This window comes from Rhamphochromis sp. 'chilingali' (genome assembly GCF_963969265.1).
Source record: "Rhamphochromis sp. 'chilingali' genome assembly, chromosome: 1".
Classification (NCBI taxonomy): Eukaryota; Metazoa; Chordata; class Actinopteri; order Cichliformes; family Cichlidae; genus Rhamphochromis; species Rhamphochromis sp. 'chilingali'.
The window spans coordinates 62043506-62067137 of record NC_137929.1 but is presented as its reverse complement, the minus strand read 5'-3'; the positions used below and the strand labels follow the sequence as shown (position 1 = coordinate 62067137).

Here is a 23632-nt window from a genome sequence, read left to right as displayed (position 1 = left end):
AGGCTGGACTACTGTAATTCATTATTATCAGGATGTCCAAAAAACTCACTGAAAAGCCTTCAGCTAATCCAAAATGCTGCAGCAAGAGTCCTGACAGGGACTAGAAAGAGAGAGCATATTTCTCCTGTTTTGGCTTCCCTTCATTGGCTTCCTGTTAAGTCCAGAATTGAATTCAAAATGCTGCTCCTCACATACAAGGTCTTAAATAATCAGGCCCCATCTTATCTTAATGACCTTGTGGTACCATATCACCCTATTAGAGCACTTCGCTCTCGCTCTGCAGGCCTACTTGTTGTTCCTAGAGTATTTAAAAGTAGAATGGGAGGCAGAGCCTTCAGTGTTCAGGCCCCTCTTCTGTGGAACCAGCTTCCAGTTTGGATTCAGGAGACAGACACTATCTCTACTTTTAAGATTAGGCTTAAAACTTTCCTTTTTGCTAAAGCATATAGTTAGGGCTGGACCAGGTGACCCTGAATCCTCCCTTAGTTATGCTGCAATAGACGTAGGCTGCCGGGCAATGTTCCCTCTAATTTTTCATGTGTCTGAGCGAGTCGCAATATGGCGCCCCCCAGTGGCTGCAGCCAGACTCTTGGGGCCCCTTTTGGTCTCTGCAGGCATAATTAATCAATCACATGGATCATTTCTCAGAAAGGCTCAACAAGTACACGTAATTTTTAATGGAACTATTTTATTTGTAAATTCTATTTATTTTTTTAATGAATACATTCTCTTCTGACCATAGTTGTTTTATTGCCTAATGAGATTTGACTAATCAATATAATAGTCCACTCTTGTGCGCTCTATCCTCGATGAGGACATGACCCTCACTGTCCAATCAAATTCTTTCCTCCCATTAAAGGTTTGTGATTGGACAGTAAATTTATAAAAGGTCATGTCAGCACATAGTGTCCATAGTAGTAATGGTAAATTTGATTCTTTTTACTGAATCGAGTTTTAATGAGTCACTCACCAAAGTGAATCGGATTTGTTGACTCATTTGATTCACTGAGTCGGTCGACCAGAGAGTGCAAAAAATGTACATTTTCACTCAAACTTAATTTGTTTCTCTTTTCATGTAAATCCTACTGCTAAGATGAATGATTCTAAAAGAAAACAACTATTTTACAGAGCAAAAAAGAGCAAAACATTTCTAAAATTAAGCAATTTTCTATCAAAATTGCTTAATAAACATTTATTTTATTTTATTTTAATATATTTTTATTTTTTATTTTATTAGTATTTTCCTTAAATGTGTTAAATATATATTTTCTCATCTAAATGTCCACTGAGCTGTGAGCCAGTAATGCACCTTAACATTGGTTGCCAACCAAGAAGAAGAAGAAGCTGTGAGCCAGGAGGGAGGGGGTGAGTGAGTCCTGAGTGATTTGCTTATGCTTACAAATCAGCACAGGAGGGAGGGGGTGAGTAGCTCAAATGTGCTGTTAGCATGTTAGCAGAGCGATGCTACTGTGAACCGAGGAGCTATTTTCTTGATGTGAGCTTCTACTCAGGGTTTTTTCTTCCAGTTCAGAGCAGAAATTTTTTGTTACGATACTGGATGTTGTGTTTTTCTCCACAATTTTAATTATAAGCTAGATACATTGCTGCTAACAGCAACAGGGATGAGTCAGTGAGTCAGTTGGGCTTGTGAATCATGATTCACGAGTCAGTAAAGTGATTCTCGAGTATTGAACGATTCGTTCATGATTTGCGCATCACTAGTCCATAGTTATAAATCCCACCACTCAGTATTATTAACACATTCTCTCCATGACCCCAGTAAGCTACTGAAGGCTAACCCAGGCAAATATCCCAGAATGCATTTCGTCGAAAACGTAAGAGGCAGTTTTGGAGGGATGCACAGTTTAAAATATTCTTTCTGAATGTAGCTGTGTAAACTTCAAATATCTACTCGATTTATCAAGACATCACAGATTTGCAAAAGTGCTCTAACGTTTTCCGAGATGTGGGACAGTCCACAGTGGGTTGAGAGTGTGGATCTGTGACCTGCGTGAGAATCAGCTTCCTAACATTTGTCTGGAAGAAACACACAGACAGGAAGCAGCAACAAGTGTGAACATTTCACAGATCATGTGTAATCGGTTATTATCAGGATGTCTTAAAAACTCCCATAAAACCTTCAGCTGATGCAAAATGCTGCAGTCGAGTCCTGACAGGGACTAGAAGGACAGAGCAGCTTCCTCCTATTCTGGCCTCTCCTCATTGGCTTCCTGTTAAATCCACAATTTAAAATCCTGCTCCTCACATAGAAGAACTTTAATCAGGCCTATCTTATTTCATTGACCTTAGAGTACCATATGTCCAAATCATGGTTCAACAGCAGCTAGGTGGATGTCAGCAGCTTACATGGTGGAGATAAATCCAGGGTTTGAGATTGTTTACAACTTAAACTCAGAGCCTTTTAACACAATTACTGACAAATAACGCACTCAGAGTACTAAACACACTGTGTACAGGACTTTGATTGGTGTTTGCAGAGATGAAAATGATGCAGCCTGCTGACCAGTTGAATCAGCTGATCCAGCCTCTTATCTGAGCTGCAGTCAGTCACACAAACAGACTGAACAGGATGTGTTCTGTGCAGCACCTGCATGTAAAACAGAAGCAAAGCTGTTCCTGTGAAATGAAACTGAAAGCCTGTCTGAGCGTCTCCCTGTAGAAAATGGAGGCTGAGCTCAGTCAGATCACTCAGCCTGCAGACAAAATGGAGGCGTGTTTGAGACATGCAGATAAACAGTCACAGCTTAGTGTCGGCCTCTGAGGGCTCAGGGCCGTCCTGTTGTCATGTTATCAAGTGCATGACGGCTCTCTGCACACACTTTGAGTCCTTATGCACATTTTCTTTAAGTCCTCATCTCTGTGGACCTGAGGGATTACCCACAGTTCATAGTGCTGTGATTTTCAAAGCATTAAGAACAAGGATGGAATTCTTTGTAATTCACTTGTGTGACACGTTTAAGTTTTCTTCTCCTAACAATGAAAAGGAGAGACCTTAAGAGTGCACACAGGTAACGACTCCACTGAGAATAAAGGTGTGTCTTAAACATGTTGAAGCATGTCTAGTGCAATGATCGTAGTCTGCTCGGGAGCAGCAGGAGAGTCGTGTTTGCTGTTTTCGTCATTTGGAAAATATAATAAGACTCTCAAACTGATCAATGCAGGTGGGGGCACAGGTCCCTGGCTGGCCAATCATCTGTGAGCCCTGGAACGCTGGAATTTCCAAACAGGGGCCGTAACAGATAAATTATCACAAAGGTTGGTTATTGTTATGGGAAAAATTCTACTTTATCCTCACATTTAGATTTATGTGTTTGGTATCTCACTGTATGAATTAGTATAACATTTGTTACCTTAGATGAAGTATGTGTATGTGTCAGCTAGGGATGGGTATCCAGTATCCTTCTGACATAAACAGTAGTAACCAGACCGAAAAGCAGCGCACATTTCGGTGCTTTGTTTGCCTGAGATGTCATACACTTTGGATTCTAGCCAATTATTTTACCTTTCCAAGGACAGTAGGTGGGCCCAGGTATGTACGTTCTTTTAGAGCAGAGCTACAGATTAAAAATGCCCAAGGCAAAGCGGTCAAAAGTCTGGCTGTACTTCACAGCAAAAGATGCAGCCTGCAACAAGTGCTTTAAGGTGATACTGTGCAAAGGAGGTAACTCCTTGAATCTGATGAAACACCTGGTGACGTATAGCATTTTGTTAAAAGCCGAGAAATGCGTCGTATTTGATAGCTTGCAGCGAGACCTCACACTGGGCACATCTACTGCGGGTGGGTTGCCTGTTATCTTACCCGGAGTTAGCAACATCCCCCAAGAACCAGAAGAGGAGAGTCCTGGCCCCTAGCCCTGCCAGTGTAGCAGAAATGATGACGGATGATGATGGCAGCAGCAGCCGTTCTTCTCTGCGTGAGTAGCTTAATGTTGTTCATGTGTAATTTACGTTGAGTAGGCTAACCACGTTATTACATTAATGCATGTAAGGTGAACTAGCAAACATCATCATAGCTACATGCGGCTGTCTTCTTGTTTGATGGCAGATACTCCCTTCACCCTGGCCAAAAAGGCTAAAATGACCAAAGAAAAAGTGGGAAACAGCTGAACATGAGAGGTTTTTGGATATAATTTGTGTTTTTTCCATTGTTTGAGCACCAGTTTGAGCACCGTTTCAAAAGTACCGGTTTGGCACCGGTATCGGATAAAACCTAAACGATAATTTGATAACCAACTTATAGCATTTAGAAATAGACCAATACTGTTTAGTCTATTTACTGAAATGGTCAACTGTATCAAACGCCTTTGAGAAGTCAAGAAAAAGAGCAGCACATATTTTTTGCAGTCCATTGAATAAAAAATAACATTAAACACATTAATAGCAGCAGGTATTGTGCAGTGATTTTTTCTGAATCCCAACTGATGTTGGGAAAGAACTGAAATTTTGTATTTCAGTTGTTCACTTATAAGCTTTTCTAGAACTTTAAAGTTCTAAAAGTTTCAGTCACAAACACAAACATCCTGCACTGAAGCTTCTCTGTGTGGTTTAAAGACACTGAATGATTCTCTGGCTGTTTTTAGGTTGAGGTGGTTTAGTATTTATTCTTTGTTTTCATCAGTGAAGAGAGGTGTGTGTCATTTAGCCACAACCAAACAGGAACAAGTTAAATTTTGTATTTGTAGTTTATTAATCCTGCAGAGAAACTGCTGTGGGAACAAAAGCCAACAAACATCAAGTCAATGAACTGACTTCCAGTAAGTAGTTCTGGGTCATCAGAGTCTAATTCAGTGATAAAAAGACAAAACATCTGTAACATGTGGATGTCCTCTGGTCCGAGGTGCTGGGGGGACCAGTTAGAGACCAGCAGCTGGACGTCAGTGGTTGGACTGGTGGACTACTTCAGTGAAGAGTAGACGACGTCTGGCTCTGGTTTAAAGTCTGAACACAAACACACACAGTTCAAACAACAGGAAACATGATTACAAGCTTTGTAGTTCAATCAAGACCTCCAATCTCCACCTCTCTGCATCACACACAGTCCCAGTTCAGACTTTACTGGGAACCAGCTCAGATACAAATTACAGAGCTTCCACACTGCTCACACCTTAACTGCTTCTTCAGACCTGGAGCCCACAGATCTGTGCTGATCTTTAACTTTGTACATGTGGTTTCTTCTAGTGTGGGTTTAGTGTTTCTTTCTCTCAGCTTCAGTTCTTACTTTGAGTTTGTCATTAGTTCCCTCTGTGTTCCCTGTCTGTCCTCCCTCCGCCTCGTCTCTGTTCCCTGTTTTACTTCAGTTATGTCTCGCTCTTCCTGGTTTCACTGACTGAGTTTGAATTTTGACTTCCAGCTAATAAAGCTCATGTTTCCCTCCCTCTGACCTCTGTCATCCTCTTTCATAAATTATAAAACATCCTTCATCACATGAGACACAAATGGTTTCTACATCATCATCTGAGGTTTCTTCAAAGCTTTTCTTCTCTTGTTCTTTCATTTGTTAACAGCTTGTAAATCATTGACGATAAAAATCAGATGCTCTGAATGAAGTGATCTATGTTTCTACGTAGACTTGTTAAACTGAGTGCAGAAGTGTGTTCATACTAAAGTATGGCTACATGTAGTGCACTGTGTACCTGGATGGTCTGCTGATAACTGGGACTTCACCCAAATATTCAAATGTTCTGATATTTGTCCTGTTTGACATCTTGCTCACTCACAGCAGTTAATATTTTTTTAGTTCAAATCTTATGACTTTATCACTTTATTTATGACTTTATTTCTCTTATTTTTATTTTTATTTTTTAATTTAAAAAAGATGTTAATTTTAAACACATTTAAAAAATCAGTTGTGTTTTCCTTTCAGTTTTGTTCCATTTTAAAATCACATCAGGAGTGTTTCAGAGTTTTTCCTGCACTTAGCTTTTTATTTTGAAATTTTGGATTTTCTATAAATGATCTAAATGTCTCCCTGTTCTGCTGCTGCTATACAGCTTGATGTGTCTTATCCTCCACAGGTCTGAGCTTGAGTAATGGTGTGGTTAGGTTAGCTTAGCACCATGGCTGTAAACAGTGTGAGCAGCTAGCTTGTCTCTGTCCACAGTCAAAGATAAAGAGCAGCTGTACCTGGGCCTCCTTGTTCTGATGGTTGTTTGTCCATAACTGACGTCTTCAGTTCTCACTGCTGAGTAGATCACAGCTGAATCAGTCTCTGTGGAATAAACACATTAAAATTACTGTAACAGTGCTGTGATATTATTACACTTTATTATTTACTTTTATGTGGCTTTTTGAAGATATTAAGTGTTGCCTTTTTATAAACCGCAGTATCTTTTCATAGTTTTTCCATCCTAACACCTCTGCTGTGAAACACTGAGTGACCACAAAGAACTGGAGTTTCTGAGAAATGCACACTGACAGTCTTCACCACAGAGCTCAAAGCAAACATGTTCTGACAGCATGAACACTATTATTAGACAAACACACTACAGTGAGAAGCTCATCAGCTTCACACTAACATGAGTCTGTGCTCTGTGGATGTGTATCTAGCATGGTGGTTAAAGGACAGTGGGGAATGAGACCTCTCGGTCTCGATCTTTGCATTCTGATTGGTGAAACTGTACTTCTTCCCTCCGCCCCCAACCCCACATATCCCCATCAGTGTTGGTCAAGTTACTTGAAAAAAGTAATCAGTAACTAATTACTGATTACTTCCCCAAAAAAGTAATCCCGTTACTTTACTGATTACTTATTTTCAAAAGTAATTAATTACCCAGTTACTTAGTTACTTAGTTACTTTTTAAAAACACGATTTACAACCTGAAGAGGTGATAAAGCGATAGATCTTTCAGCCCAATTCTACTTTTTCTACATAATGCATCATACAAAATGTAATCAAATGGAAAAGTCTTTTTTTTAACTTGTTTTATCAGTTTTAATCTTTTAACTTTATGCATCAAGCAAAAATTTTATTATATGCAACATTCTCTGACTTGAATAAATTAGTTTAACATTTAAACCTATTTTCTACACATTCCAGCACATAAAATATTTTTTGTGTTTACACTCACTCTTTCAAATAGATGGAAGTAAAACACAGCAGAAAATAAATAAAGTCAAAGACTCAGCGGTTCTGTTGCTCTATTTTCACCTGTAAAGCAGGACTGCGGTAGGCAGAAATCTACCCTGGTGCAGGTGTGCCGCAGTCAGTTGAAGAATCCGCGAGTTTCTCTGTGAATTTCCCATTACATCGTTCCGCACTCGGTGCTTGCTTGGAAGTTTAGGGGTTTTTTTGCTGTAAAAAGAAGTTTTCTTCCCACGCACGATGGACGCTAATGTTTTTGTCACTTTTTAGGGAATCAAACTCAAAGTAAGGTCAGTACTTCCACACTTTAAACGCTGTACGCTCATACTCTCTCCCACAATCGATATGTGATCCATTGTTGATCTGCACACAGCTGTTGTCACAAACGTCGCGCTTGCTAACGTCATTGTCATGAGACATTCTCGCAAAAAATCACGGTTTTAGTAACGCAGCGTTCCTACGGGAAAGTAACGGTAATCTAATTACCGTTTTTGCAATAGTAATCCCTTACTTTACTCGTTACTTGAAAAAAAGTAATCAGATTACAGTAACGCGTTACTTGTCCCGCTGCCGTCATCCACGCCTGGTCCGGCCTTCGCGTCTTCATCATCTTCGCCTGGTCCAGCCTCCGCCTCAGCTTCTGCCTCAGCTTCTGCCTCGTCCGGTCCAGTCTCCGCCTCAGCTTTTGCCTCGCCTGGTGCCGTTGCTGTGTGCACGGTCGGCCCCCTGAACTGTTTCGGCTCTTGTGTCGGACTTGACTGTGGACTCGTGAATAGTCTTGTTTTGTGTTGACCTGTTTTCGGTTTGTTCTGGTCTCTTGTGCTCCTTGTTTTTTGATTTGGGCCCTCCTTCCTGGACCCCCTCCGCCCGCCCTGGTCTGGTGCTCGGTTTTGTTGTTCTGTTTTCTGTTTGGGGCTGTCGGGAGCCAGCCCTTTGAGGGGGGGTACTGTCACGGTTCTGGGTCCGTTGGACCCAGTATTTTGAGTTTTATTATGTTTGGGTTTTAGTTTGCATCGGGGATTGTTTTCTTGTTCTCTTGTTGTGTTTATGATGATGATGATTACGATGTTTATTATTAGAGTTCCATGTTTCTGTGTATTTGGGTTTAAGATGCGGGTTTAGTTTCATATGTCATTTCCTGTCTGTCTCTCGATGTCGAGCCTGCGTGTGATGTTTTATTGTGAAGGTCTGCGTCTCATGTGAGTGTGTTCAGTTTTACCTCTGTCTTGTCTTACTGATTGTTCCCAGCTGTGTCCACCACCTGTGTGTAATTCCCGTGTTTCTCTGTGTGTATTTAAGTCGTGTCCTCCGTCATTGTAGTTGCTGGTCCGTCTGTGTATCTACCATGTCTCACCCGTGTGTTCTCCCTGCTGTCCATCGTCATTCTCCTCTGCTCGTTCTCATTCAGGTTTGTTCTTTGTAGTTTAGTTGTTTTCCAGTATAGTTTAGTTCGAGCTCCATTTGCTGTTTGTCCTTATTTTGTGCTTAATAAACCACCCTCACTTCTCCACTACTGCCTGCGTTTGGATCCTCATTTTCCTTTTCTACACGGCTCTCCTCACCCGCCGTGACACACACTACCCATAATGTTAATGTTATGCTAATGTTAGTACTGCTCTATTTTAGCAATGTATCTTTTCTGTAATCAATTCAGTTTTTTTAACCCTATTCACGTAATTAACTCAATATTAACAATTTTAATTTCGTAATTGATTTTTTTTCTAAATATGGTGTAATACTGCCTCGTAATATAAGTTGTTTCTTTGGTCATAAATTATTTTTGTAATCATTTCACCAAAACAGACCTGAAATAATCCCTACATGTTCCATTTTCATTTGCAGAAATGACAAAGCCAAAAACCAAACCATGCCATTCCTGTCAGGCTCCAAACACCTGCAACAGGAAGACATGCAGTGGATGCCTGGGCAGCCTGAACCTAAAGGAGGGATTTGGGGAAAAAAAAACAAGAACAGTTTAAAAACAGTAACTGGGCTGCCTCTGTTAAAAACAACAGAAATGCGAGCAGGGTGGTTAATTCAGCCCAGTTGTCAGTAAGTTTAAATGTTCTGATCTAATAAGTGGTTGGTCTGGTAGGCAATTCTTTATTAATCACAGTTGTCAATGTTTTCTTGTATATCATGAAGTAAGAAACTAACAAGACATGTATATACACATAAAATATTAATTTATAAAAGAGCATAAATAAAAAAGTTATTCACATCAGAATAACATCATCACACTAAAGACATCCAACTAGAAAAAACTTGTTAAAAACTATTTTTATTTAAGCTACTTCTGATTTTTAATTTAATCGGCTATTAACTGAGAGACAAAACATTTCAAGATGGATTTTATCATACATTTACAGGTTTGGTCGCCATAAATACTTTTTAACTATCGACAACAATAAAACAACAAAGATGTGAAACTTAAAGGTTTGTTATACATCAATTTGCTTACATGAAAGACTGGCTGCATGTTTTTCTTTGTTGTTCTTGCAGGTTTCAAAGCTACATGCCCTGGGCTACCAGCCAATTCTGTTTCTTGGACAGTTTGACCGTAAGGGCCGTATAGTAGGGGACGTGATCACTCACATCGAACCAGCGGAAGGTGCTGCACGTGACATCCTCATGAAGATGAAGAAGCTTTATGAACACCTTCTGAGAAGTAAGATATGCTTTGTCCATTATGTGTAACCAGGTGTCCTTATCAGGTAGCCTATCCTAGCTGTCTTTGGGTGATACTCATGGTACACCCTAGATAAGAAGGCAGATCATCACGGGGTACATAGAGACAAACAAGATGGTGAGGATGAGGATAGTTAACAGTCACCAGCTATTCTATTCTACTCTACTCTATTCTGTTCTATTCTATTATTCAGCTAAGGTTCAGACCAGTAACCTTCTTGCTGTGAGGTGACAGCTGCCCTACATGTCCAGTTGCTAACATGAAAATAGCGTTGTATATGCCTTATTACCTCCCCATGTGTCGGTCACATCACCAAAGCTAGCCATCGTGAACCTCTGGTGTTACCCACCTGAACAATTTTGCGTGTGTGTGTGTATAGTATGGTCTTTCACACTCATGTATATACAAATGTAATTTTAAAAATCTTCACGAAAACCAGACCTGATAATTCTCTTCGAGACTTTCTAGCATAACAAATGTTATATAATGTTACCAATATGAACACCAAGATTCTTAAATAACTTATATACTTCTTAAGAGGTTACCTGATTACCTCCCTGAGGTAGTTAGCATCACCATTGTACAAAACTCCTAAGTCACAGTACTAGCTTGAAGTGTCAAATGTTATTCACTACAAAGTCAGGAAAGTAGTGTCATCAGAGGAAAAAGTCATTATCTATCTGGATTTATAGTCACACTCATTAATTTATTAATGTATAATGTAGAAAAGCACTACAGATGTCACACTACCCTAGAGGGCACTTGTACTGAATGATTTGGGTCAGTGAGCATGTGAGATGACTTATTTGATGCCAATATTTACAAGTTGTAACTTTAGTAAAAACTTAACTGTGCTCTCTCATCCAGCAGGTTCCAATGGATCGTGGCTGCTGCTGTGGTCCTGCTTGACATCTACTACATATATTATTACTCTCTGACTTGATTTATATTACAATGAAGGTGTATAAAGCATGACATGAATATAGAAGATATTTCATCCTAAAAAAATGTCATATGTCACAACCTAAATTGTCCTATTTTGTGTATGGTTGTCGTTGTTGTTTGTTATGTTTTTCTCCTGACAGTGGCAAAGTGTGGGATGACACATGGGAACCTGCGCAGTTTTACACACAGTAAACCAGGCACCACAGGTCGCAGAGATCGCACAGTTCACAGTTTGTAGTTCAGCATAAAAGTTCAAAATAAAATATTTACTATACATTTCAACCAGTGTCAGTCTCTGTTTCACTCTCTAATTGTGGCTTAAGTACCTAACACATTCATGAATCTGATTGATCAATAATATCTTCCCTGCACTCGATATCTCATAGTTTTACATATCAGCCAACATTATTGTCTACATCCTCATAAATATAGAAGTGACCTGCTTATTATAACATGTTACAAGTTAAAGTAATACTGCACTGCACGTAAAGTAAGTAACACCTACTGTGTATGGGAGCCTAAAGCAAAGTTAACTGCACCAGTACCAGCTTCAGAACATATTGTATATTATATGTTTCTACCTTTTTGTAATATGTCATGTTTAGATGCAGTGACAATTGCACATTTGGAGTTGTGGTCATATGTGGTTTTTATATACAGGGTATTAGAAAAAAATTGACATTTTTTGCTATTTTTCTTGTTTGTTTGCACAATATTATTGTGTACATATTACATATGTAACATTATTGTTAATATTATTATTAGATATCAAAGATACAATTTGATTAAGGGTTTTCCTGTCATAATTTCAATACAAATGCAATTACACACGTAAACAATAGGATCAAAATAAACTTTTAAAAAGTCTGTTGATCAAATGCTGATTTTCAAAACATTCTAGAGGAAAACAGAGATAAAATAATCTGAACAGTAACAGTGATCTTGGATGAGGATGGAGGCTTCAATGGATTATTCTGTTTCAATCAATAGGTTTGTATCTATGACAATAATTTGATAAGTTTAACAGGTTGGTTTAGGCCTGGCAAAAAAGCAAATATTCACAAACTTTTGTTTTTGAAGAATGTCTATCTTTTTTGGGATGAAGCTATCTGGCAAAATGATACAACCCTTTTAACCTCATCTTTATGTCTATCATGTGGCTATGATACTGGATTTTGGTTTGATGCATATGCAGGTTACAGCTGGGGAATGGCAGTATGTTGTGGATTGATTTGGCATGTTCAACCACTGTTACACCAAACTCTCTCACTTATAACATGATAAAGGCCTCTTACTCAGTGTCATGGAAAGAAGGCAATGATTCTAAAATGGGAGTTTACTTATGTCATTATATATATCCAGGAATATGTGCCTGAGGATAGTTGTCATGAAATCAATATTAAATCAAAGTATTCCTTAATTACCACAGCTGACACGAGTTCTCCATAGCTGCCCGCCTGCTCAGGATCTGTCTCCAAAAAGGACCAGGGAGCGCTAACATGTTAATATGTTCTAAACTGATGAAGAAAATGCACATTAAACATAGTATAAACTTACTGAGTGAAGTAATGTCAAGAGGATTCCTTTAGCTCCTATTGGGTTGTTTCCTTGATCAATGCAATACAGAATCATTAATCTGGTTTTATGTAATGTCCTGAAAACATGTCAAAATGAGGCTCACTAGTCTGTATGACCTCCCTACAACACCTGGGCATGCTCCTGATGAAGTGGCAGATGCTCTCCTGATGGATCTCCTCCCAGACTCCAGGACTAAAGCATCTGCCCACTCCTGGACATTTTGTGGTGCAGTTGGTGGATGGAGCGAGACATGATGTCCCAGATGTCCTCAAATGAATTCAGGTCTTGGGAATGGGCGGGCCAGTCCACAGCATCAATGCCTTCGTCTTGCAGGAACTGCTGACACACTCCAGCCACATGAGGTCTAGGATTGTCTTGCATTAGGAGGAACCCGGGGCCAACCGCACCAGCATATGGTCTCACAAGGGGTCTCTATTGTATAAGCAACGCCCGACTGTCAGAAACGCTCTGTGCGGGTAGCAAAGTGGGCTCCAACACACATCCAGGAATCCGTGTGAAAGAAAGGTGTCGCTGCAGCTAGGCTCTCAGGATAGTCAGGCTTTTATTTATATTTGCATTCTGGTGTGTTAAAACTAGCAGCCTCTGTGTCCCGCTTGGATCCTCATTCCGAAAATTCTGATATTTAAATAAAATGGTGAATTGGGTAGTGATGAGGAGCCACTTAGATCCGTAAAATGAGGTTTGATTAAATTAAACTCTTATGAACAGCTATGAATTCTACCTCTCTGCTGATGTGTTCCAAACAAGCAATGTTTTCTACATGTCCAAACTGTGTGCTAACTACCTCACACCGCTGTGTCTGGGATCCGAAAAAATAAAAAGTTAAAACGCTATACCTTGCGGCAGTTGTTAAGTGCTGAGGAAAATACTGTGTGTCTGATGGGATGTTTTTATATAGGTGGATTTGGTTTCAGTTGGCCTCTGAAATGCAGAGATAAAGGTGTGGGGGTGTAAGCAAAAGGTGAAAAACCTTTGGAGGTTCAGTTGGACATGGTTTCAGTTGACCTCTGATATGATAAGATAAGATAAAAGCTCAGTTTTGTAATGGATAACTTTGGGATGCTCTTGATAAGGATGACTACTTCTGCTGACTTTTGGGGGTCTAACTGTAACCTCCTATGTCTAACTGTTGCAGAGTTAAGAATATGTAGTTTTAGAAGTATCCCTGTTTATTTCTAAAGGAATACCTGCTGTTTGTGGTATTCTGTTTAAAACTATTTGCTCCTGTGTGTCTTTCAGAGCGCTAAAGATTTGTGGCATGCTCCTATACTAGTTAAATTAAACACTGTGTGGGGATATGTGTTTTTAGAAGTATCACAGTTTATTTCTAAAGGGATACCTGTTATTTGTGGCACTCTGTTTGAAAACTATTAGCCTTTGAAACTATTAGAATAGTGAAATCTTCCTAAACTAGTTGATTAAATGCTGTGTGGGAATACACAGTTTTTAGAAGTATCACAGTTTATTTCTAAAAGAATACCTGTCATTTGCGGCACTCTGTTTGAAACTATTAGCCCCTGTGTGTTTCAGAGCGCTAAAGAAAAGTAAAATGCTCCTAAAACAGTTAAATCATCTATGTGTGTTTGTGACTAGTAGATAATTATAGGCCTAGTTGCATTAAAGGAACATTGTGGTTTGATACAGTGTTCGTGTGGCTATGTGGGAATACACAGTTTTTAGAAGTAACACAGTTTATTTCTAAAAGAATACGTGTTATTTGTGGTATCCTGTTTAAAAACTATTAGCCTGTGAAACTATTAGAAAAGTGAAATCTTCCTAAACTAGTTAAATTAAATGCTCTTTGGGAATACACGGTTTTTAGAAGTATCACTGTTTATTTCTAAAGGGATACATGTTATTTGTGGCACTCTGTTCGAAACTATTAGCCCCTGTGTGTTTCAGAGCACTAAAGAAAAAAGCAAAATGCTCCTAAGTAGTTAAACTAAAAGTAAAATACCCCTAAACTAGTTAAATTAAATCATCTATGTCTAAATAACAGTGCATTTATATTACTACTTACATCCTATCTGAAAGATCTGTTTCTTGTGTTGTAAGCTTCCTGCTTTTATGATCCTTTTGGTGAGCAGGAGGTCAAACAAACGCATCCCCACCACACACACATACACGCTCGCGCACATACATGCATGCACACACACCTTGTCTTTGTAACCAAGGGGGGTTTTATGGTGGGAGGTGCTTGTGCTGTGATGTGTACTGTAACTGTCATGTCAATAAAATGCTACTAGGACAGCTGCTCTTTGAAGGATTTGGGCTGGAGACAGGTGATGAGCATTATGCTCCACCGCCTTGTTCATTCCAAAAGTTCTCTCGTTAGCAAGTTAAAGACCGGTTGAAGATGTTCTGTTATGTCTAGTGTTCTTCATGAGGAATAAGTCTCTAAACTAGCGGGGCATGTGGAAACACAGACCCAACAGACAGAAATGTGAATAGTATAGAAATTAGAATATAAAAACGGGAAAAAGAGAAAATTGCTGTAAATTCACAGTAACTGCCATCTCCTTACAAATGTTTATTAGATTAACCACACTTATACAGACTGTATATAACAACCAACTCTAAAATGTTTGTTTGCAGAGTAAAGATACAGACAGACTCTGCTTACAGGATGTGATGTGACAAGACTAAAGAAATACTTTTTTTTTTTGCCTGTCCCATTTGGTTCTTTAGCCATCAGAATTGTTGTCTGAAGACCAACAAGGATACCCAATGGATTTACTTTGCCAAATGGATCATCGTGGCATTGCCGTATTGGTCCATTTGATCGACCTTTTTTTTTTATTATTTATTATATTTTATTTTCAGATGTTACAGACGGGACAGACATGAGTGAGGGATAGGAGAAGGGAGAGAGAAAGAGGAAGGAAAAGAAAAACAGAAGGGATGATGTGTCATTTTTGTTCAAGACATTTTTCTTATGGGCAAAAATATTAAAATCATGATGAACGGGGTGGTGATTCCTATGAATTTGTGTATATAATTTCGATTTTTTTTTTTTTTTTTACAAATGTGGTCCAAAATAGATACATGATATCATTTCATTCATTTCAAAGGTTTATTTGCATGACGCACAAACACACAATTGAAAGGTACAAATGTGTTGTGCATGTAACAAATTCAAACGTGCTGCAGATGTGTGTCACAAGTTGATCTGGCTCTAGGCTGTGGCACTTGGCCAGAGGTGGCGCTGGTTGACTCGAGTCCATGTTTGTGCACACAAACTAAAGTGCTCGCTTTAGTTGTGAAGCAAAAACACTGAAATCGGAGTAATAAAACGTGCCAGGGGAGCGATAACGACGACAAGAGTCTCCCGATTGTTTACTCTTGCTGTCCTGTGAACAACACCGGCGTGGTGTTAATTGTTTGCTGTTTTCACAATCGCATCGCGAATGAGGATATCACCAGGTAAACTCGCCACATTTTTAAACATTTTGTTGTTCAACAGCATCAAGACTGATGGAGTGTGTTTGAGATAACCTCACAAGTGTCACAGATGACACATTTGGCTTTTTTTTTTTGCTGATTTGTCGGTAGCAGCTCCTGAAACGCAAGACTACCACACATCTGTTCGACCAACGCCAGTTAATCTAAACGCCAGTTAATCTAAACGCCAGTTAATCTGGAACACCGGTCCGAGTCTGACTGCTGCTATCCAAGCCTGACGTCTTCGTTTAGTAATATCGGATACATGAGATCCCTCCCGTCGCCTCCAGAAGGGGGAAACGATGAAAAGAGAGCCCATTTTCCAGCTTCTTGCCGTTCCTATCGTGTGATCTAACGTTGCAACCGACAACACGGTACGTGCGAACCATAGCTAACACTTCTATGTGCTTTGTTTGGCCTACTGTCATGGTGGGAGGGGGCGTGGCCCCCCGTGACATCACGCTCCAAAGCCCTATTTGTGCCACAGCCAATCACAGACTTGGATGCAGAAAAATCTGATTGGCTGCTTTGGTCTCCAATCAGCTCAAAATGACAAAATGCAATATCCTAGAATCCATTTCGTCCAAAACTCAAACGAGGCAGTGGCGGAGGAACACAGAGTGGTGGAGTTTGAAATATTACTCTTTCTGGGTCACAAACAACCAATCATCAATCGCTTGGTCATAAGAAAATCAAACCTGTTTGAAATCCTGTCGGCCATGTGAGAGTGTCACCGCAGCCTCTCACACTGCGCAAACACTGAAATGAATGTGAAAAGACGGAGTAGCAGTACAGCGTGTGATCTGGACACAAGCAATGGAGGCACAACTTGTAGAACTTTAGCAAGCTACTCCGAGTCTTTTCGATGTGGCCTTTCAAAATTATCACGACCACAACAACCGTGAAAATAGTTGGATTTACATTGCTGCTCAATCACAGCTGCCTGATCATGTTTTTTATTAGCAATATAGCAAAGTTGATGGTGGTGGTGTGCGTGTCTGTGTGAGTGAAAGACGGAGAGAGAGAGAAAGGGAGAGCGAGCGACAGATTTTCCATTATAACCTTGATTTTAAGGACACAAAGGCTGTGTCCCAACACGCCGGCTGCATCCTTTGAAGGACCCGGCCTTTGCGGTCTACGTGGACTGGGTCCTTCAAAGATCAAGAAGACCGGAAGTCCGAGGCTGTGAAATGGGATGGTCTAGCCTTCAGATTTGTGTCACCGCTGTCTTGGTGGAGTTTAATAAACTCAGCCATCTGCTCCTTGCTATCTAAAATATAACAGGACACTGGCGTAGATTCTCGAATGTCTCACACTTCTGTTTAATCAGTTTTCTGTTTGACGTTTATTCAGCTGTGTGAAAATCCCGCAGGAACCCACCCGATGGGTTAATAAAGTTTTATTTAATCTAATAATCTAATAACTTTGATCTCAGCCAAACCGATTTACTCTGGAACAAATAAAATACCGAAAAAAGGCAAACAATTACATTTTTAAGTTATCCGAGTGACTTATATATCATGTTTAACCTGAGTACCGAAAGAGGGTCTGAAAACGATGAAACCGGGAGTCCGCTGCTCGCGCCGGCTGGAGTGACCATTGAACCCCCCGTCTTGCTATCAAGCGGGTGGGTAACAGACATCTCCGAAAATGTCGGCACACTTTTGCAAATATGCGATGTCTTGATAAACCAAGCAGATATTTGTAATTTACACAGCTACTTTCTTGCCTTAAAATATGTTAAAAGTTTATTTTGTGACCCAGAAAGATTAATAAGACTAATTTTAAAACTTAGTAGCGGCCGCCATTGTTGGCAGCTGAAATTTGGCTGGGCCGCGCTATGAATTGTGGGATATGGTGGGCCACGAATGACACACCCAACCCATCCTTCAAATTCGGGGTAATGAAGAACGCATTTGTTGGCCGCATTTGAAAGAGTCGACGAATTGGGACAGCCTTCGTCACCTGGCTGTGACATAATCGGCCTTCAAATGCAGCCCCCGGAGGATGCAGCCGACATTTTGGTACACAACTAAAGTGTGAGCACTCAGGTCGCATCAGAGCATCGGGCCGTATAGTGGGAGACCCTGCATCGTGACCTACGAACTTCTAACCCTTGCAAGTCAATCGTGCAGTTTCAGCAGAAGCCGCAACTGAAAAAATCGCACAGTGTATGCCCAGCACCGGTAATAAATAGTAAATAATAAGAATTGTAGATGCAACTTTTTGCATTGTTGTATTTGTTGCATTTGCAACATTTTGTGATTTTCTATTTTTATCTTCAGTTAGCAGCAAAAACATTTTACAACAGTCGTATTGTTCCATAAATATTAATTTCTGATCCTACAACAGGACACACTCACTGTAATTGCTGACCTCAAATTCAATTTGTACATAGACTAGGTTTGAATCTAGTTTTTGTATTTAATCTTAATCAGCACTTAATCTGTGTTGCATTTACTGTTTTTAATGTTCTTTATAGATGAACAATCATCATTTTATCATCACCTGACTAATTATAGTGCTTGCCAATGTCAGTGAAAATGAATTCAGACACATTCTGGATGTCGACATGTCTTCCTAGTACACAGCTCAGGTCACCAGTGACCCACTGAGGTGGAATTTTTGCCTCATACACTTCTTCAAGGTTCAAGGTTCTTTATTTGTCACATGCATAGTTATACAAGTATAACACACAGTGAAATGTAGCCTGACACGCTCCTCGACATGTGCAAAAAAATTGTGTGTGTGTGTGTGTGTGTGGGGGGGGGGGGGGGGGGGTAGAGGAAAAACATATATATATATATATATATATATATATATATATATATATATATATATATATATATATGTAGTATATACATTGGGTGAATGTGAATATGAATAGACATCTGACTATTTTACAGGATAGACAATATAAACATATTTGAAATTAAAGGAATTGAAATGTACATTGTGCCTTGGTTTAGAGTGTCTGGAAGAGAGTCCTGTCTCAGTCAATTATAGATGATGTGAGAGGGCGGGTGTGTGTGTTTAGGGCACGGATGGCTTGGGGATAGAAGCTCCTCTTGAGTCTCTCTGTCCTTGCCCGGAAGATGCGGAACCTTCTACCAGATTGCAGAAGTTGGAACAGTTTGTTGCCAGGATGGGACGGGTCCTTCAGTATCTGCGCTGCTCTAGTCCGGCATCTCCTGGTGTAGGTGTCCTGAAGCGGGGGGAGAGCAATCCTGCAGCAGCGTTCTGCTGTACGGATCACTCTCTGGAGAGCTTTTTGGTCCTTCACACAGCTGTTCCCAAACCACGATGTCATGTTCTGTGTGAGGATGCTCTCCACAGCGCCTGTATAGAAAATCCTGAGGATCTTTGGAGAGACCCTGAACTTCCTCAGTTGTCGTAGGTGATACAGGCGCTGCCTAGCCTTTTTGGTCTGGACCTGAATGTGGGCAGCCCATGTCAGGTCTGAGGAGATGTGGACACCAAGATACTTGAAGGACTGCACCCTCCCCACTGGAGCTCCATTGATGATAATGGGCTTGTAGTCTCTGTGCTGACCCCTTCTGAAGTCCACCACCAGCTCCTTGGTCTTGCTGACGTTCAGCTGGAGGTGGTTGTCCTGGCACCACGATGCCAGATTCTTCACTTCATCCATGTAGGCCGCTTCATCGTTGTTGGAGATGGCACCCAACACCACTGTGTCGTCAGCAAACTTCACAATGGTGTTGGAGCCATGGGTGGCCACACAGTCTGAAGTGTAGAGGGAGTAGAGCAGTGGTGAGAGGACACATCCCTGAGGTGCTCCTGTGTTGATGGTGATGCTGTTGAAGAAGCACCTGCCCACCCTCACCACCTGAGTTCTGCCAGTGAGGAAGTCCAACACCCATGCACACAGACAGCTGTTAAGTCCCAGATCCCTCAGCTTTGTGAACAGTCTGCAGGGCACTATTGTGTTAAACGCTGAACTGTAATCAACAAACAGCATTCGCACATAGTTACCCTGTTTCTTGTCCACATGGCTGAGAGTGGTGTGTAGGACGTGGGCGATGGCATCCTCTGTGGATCTGTTGGATCTGTAGGCGAACGGTGTGTCTCCTGCCACTCTCTGACACTGTGCAAACGAGCTGGCCCCAGTGTTTTCTGGCATTTTCAACTCCTCACTGCAGGCATGTCATGTGCCTGCCTGCTTCAAGTCCTCTACCATAATCCCTGTCCCCAAGAAACCTAGGATCACTGGACTAAATGACTACAGACCCGTGGCTCTGACATCTGTGGTCATGAAGTCTTTTGAGCGCCTGGTTCTCTCCTATCTCAAGACCCTCACGGCCCCCCTCCTGGACCCCCTGCAGTTTGCATACAGAGCCAACAGGTCTGTAGATGACGCCATCAACATGGCCCTACACTTCATCCTGCAGCATCTGGACTCCCCAGGAACCTACGCCAGGATCCTGTTTGTGGACTTCAGCTCTGCCTTCAACACCATCCTTCCAGACCATCTCCGAGGCAAGCTTTCCCAGATGAATGTGCCTGATCCCATCTGCCGGTGGATCACTGACTTCCTGACGGACAGGAAACAGCATGTGAGGCTGGGAAAGAATGTCTCGGACTCCCGGACCATCAGCACCGGCTCCCCTCAGGGCTGTGTTCTTTCTCCCCTGCTCTTCTCCCTGTATACTAACTGCTGCACCTCCACCCACCAGTCTGTCAAGCTAATCAAGTTTGCAGATGACACCACCGTTATTGGACTCATCTCGGACGGGGATGAGTCTGCCTACAGGAGGGAGGTTGAACGTTTGTTGTCCTGGTGCAGCCACAACAACCTGGTGCTGAATGCCCAGAAGACAGTGGAGATTATTGTGGACTTCAGGAAGCACACAGCTCCACTCCCCCCCATCATCCTGACTGACACCCCCATCACCTCTGTGGACTCATTCCGCTTCCTGGGTACCACCATCACCCAGGACCTGAAGTGGGAGCCCACCATCACCTCCATCATTAAGAAAGCCCAGCAGAGGATGTACTTCCTGAGGAAGCTGAAGAAATTCAACCTGCCAACACGGACGATGATGCAATTCTACACTGCAATCATCGAGTCCATCCTCACCTCCTCCATCACCGTGTGGTACGCTGGAGCCACTATCAGGGACAAACAGAGACTGCAGCGTGTTGTGCGCTCTGCTGAGAAGGTGATTGGCTGCAGACTCCCATCTCTGCAGGACCTGTACACCTCCAGGACACTGGGGCGTGCAGCTCGGATCTCAGCTGACCCTTCTCACCCTGGACACAGTCTGTTTGACCTGCTCCCCTCAGGCAGGAGGCTCCGGTCCATTCGCACCAGAACCTCTCGCCATAAGAACAGTTTCTTCCCCTCTGCTGTTGAACACATGAACAATAACCGTATGACTGTTCCCACCACTAACACATGACCCTACGCTGTGTTCACTGCATCATTCCATGTTTGGCACTGATTACCATCTGCACTCATGTATATATCTATCTACTTAGCACTTTTAATTCTTATTCTTATTTTTATTTATTTATTTTTTCATGTCTATTTAAGCGTAATTTATGACAGTATGTTTGCACTGAAGCACCGCAGCAATTTCCTAATGTTGTAAACCCGCTCAACATTTGGCAATAAAACCCTTTCTGATTTTTTTGTAATGTGATGCTGTTGTCCCTGGCTCTCTTTCTCTGTCTCTCCCTCCTGCTCTGTTCCTGTGCTACTGCGAGTGTAACTACCGCCCCTCCCCCCTCTTCCCAGCGCAAGCACAAGGCTCGCATGTGGAGTGAAGCGGAAAAAAAGTGCGAGAGAGAGGGTGAGAGAAAGAAGAAAATCCCCCACGGCTCGCGATAAGGAGCCGGCTCACGTCGTTCACGTAAAAGATCCGGCTCTAAGAGCCGTTTCGCTCGCTCGTGACACATCACTACTGTCATAGCCTGTCAACGACGTTGATTAGCTGCGTATATACAAATGTGAATCGCATCATTGGCTGGACTATGGGATAAGGTGGCATCGTTCTAATCCCATACGGGAGCAGCCAGTCACTCACTGACTAACACTGTAAAACAGAACTGTTAAAGTATTCATTTTAATTTCAATTCAGGTTAGATTTTTTCTTGTGCGCAATGCAGATTTTTTGTGCGCAGAGACCATGCCAGCAGTGTGCAATTGCACACGTGCGCAGCTTAGAGGGAACATTGGTCGTGAGGTCTCAGAATTTGCTCTTTGAGCAAAAGAAGAATGACAAGACCACGGAACTGAAGGTTAATAACATCATGGAGAAACTCGCAGCTCTCCAACGGAAGATTGAGAGACCAGTGTCGGAGTGTTAAAAACAGCTTGAAATTCTCATGAGTTGTTTGCAAAAGAAAAATCACCATCACGGACAAGGTAAGCGACTCATGTTGTAACTGACGTCAGACGCCGGAGATTTTGGCGGAAAATAAAAGCAAATGGTAGTTTAGATTTGAACAAATTCCTTTAAGCTTCAGTATTACCAAATATACTTATCAATTGTCTTATAACTAAGAATATTTGTCTAAATAATCTCCAACACCCTGGAGAAACACGGGGAGAGTTTAGAGGCTCTCCAAGATTATATTGATCAGTGCTTTCAGGATCTCGTGATGAAGAAGGCCCAGAGTGCAGCTTCCCCGGCCAAATCTGAGACGCCGTTGTCGAAAAGACTTCGCCCGGCAGACTCCCCCGGCACAACATCGCCAGCCGGCAAAGCTATTGCCGACATACTGGAGTCAATCGACCAACGATTGTCCAGTTTCGACGCAAGGCTGTCCTTGGTGGAGATTCTTCACCAGGAATTTAAATGCTTGCGAGAATCCCTGGAGTTCAGCCAGCAGCAGGTGGAAACGCTCGCTGCTGAAAATGCCACGCTAAGGGAGTTGGTGAAATGTCTCACAGAAAATGTTTCGATTATTTTAAAGAAACCGAATATAAATACATATAGTAATAAAAAATGTCCCATAGTACAAATGTTTTACACAAAATGATATTAATGTGGCCATTCCCTCACAGGGGTACCACAATAACATCATCCAGGCAGGAAACAGCATATGCAATTTGGGGAAGAAGCTACCGCTTCATGAGGTGCTGAAAAATGGCCGAGGCTTCAAATAAGACAAACGGAAGTGTGACGAATTGGTACGAACCATACAGAGTGGAGAAGGCCATTTTTGTCTTTGGACTCTGCAGACAAGGGAATCTGCCAGTAAGCGTTGGTTAAATCCAGCATCATAAAAAAAACAAGCAGTGCTTAACCAGTCCAGGTCAACCCAGGCATTGGACATGATAGGTTTGTAGCTTGAACCCATCCGCTGGAACGTTGAAGACAATATAATTACACAGCAAAGCAAGACACGAGTAGGCAAAGTTCTTCATGTTACTCATGCATGAGGGAGTCCTGCCTGGAGCCAAGTGTCGTTCCACCACTTGACCTCTGTCAGACTCTCAGCCAGGTCCCCCATAGCACTCCTTTTATTGTGGTTACATGAATATGCATAGGGTCATTAACATATAACATCTTACATAGGTATACATGTGAACAAAGAATACTGTGTGTGTGTGTGTGTGTGTGTGTGTGTGTGTGTGTGTGTGTGTGTGTGTGTGTGTGTGTGTGTGTGTGTGTGTGTGTGTGTGATTTGTGTGAGGTCAAGATGTGACCCTGTGAAGACTCCCCAAAGGCTGGTGCCAGGAGTCTAGGACTCCATCTGAACAAAAGGCTCTTATACTTAAAGAAATATACGTGTGTTTGCTAAACCATATATCAGCAAGAGAAGATACGACCTCTCCTAGGAGGTGTGTGATCTTATGCTACAGAGAGTTGTTACAGACCTCCTAGGAT

At 41.6% G+C, this 23632-nt stretch overlaps 1 protein-coding gene and 1 long non-coding RNA gene across 3 annotated transcripts in view; one reads left to right on the top strand and one right to left on the bottom strand.

Annotated features, from left to right (window-relative positions):
* The window catches only part of LOC308410630 (polymeric immunoglobulin receptor-like), a 35629-nt gene extending 23985 nt beyond the window's left edge, over positions 1 to 11644 (top strand). The window contains exons 6-7 of one of the 2 annotated variants that reach the window (XR_013974216.1): positions 9605 to 9770; positions 10659 to 11644. Coding sequence is in view for 1 of the 2 variants with exons in the window: in XM_080904120.1 (XP_080760246.1) it covers positions 9605 to 9660 (56 nt within the window). In the remaining variant the exon portion in view is untranslated. Of the gene's footprint in view, positions 1 to 9604; positions 9818 to 10658 lie in introns of those variants that run through there. The other variant, XM_080904120.1, reaches the window with a different exon arrangement.
* LOC308410884 lies at positions 4703 to 13819 on the bottom strand. The gene is made up of 3 exons (XR_013974288.1): positions 12294 to 13819; positions 6145 to 6229; positions 4703 to 4959 (listed from the first exon to the last, which is right to left on the bottom strand). It is a non-coding gene; the product is annotated as an uncharacterized lncRNA (long non-coding RNA).
* Between the last annotated feature and the right edge of the window lie 9813 nt (positions 13820 to 23632).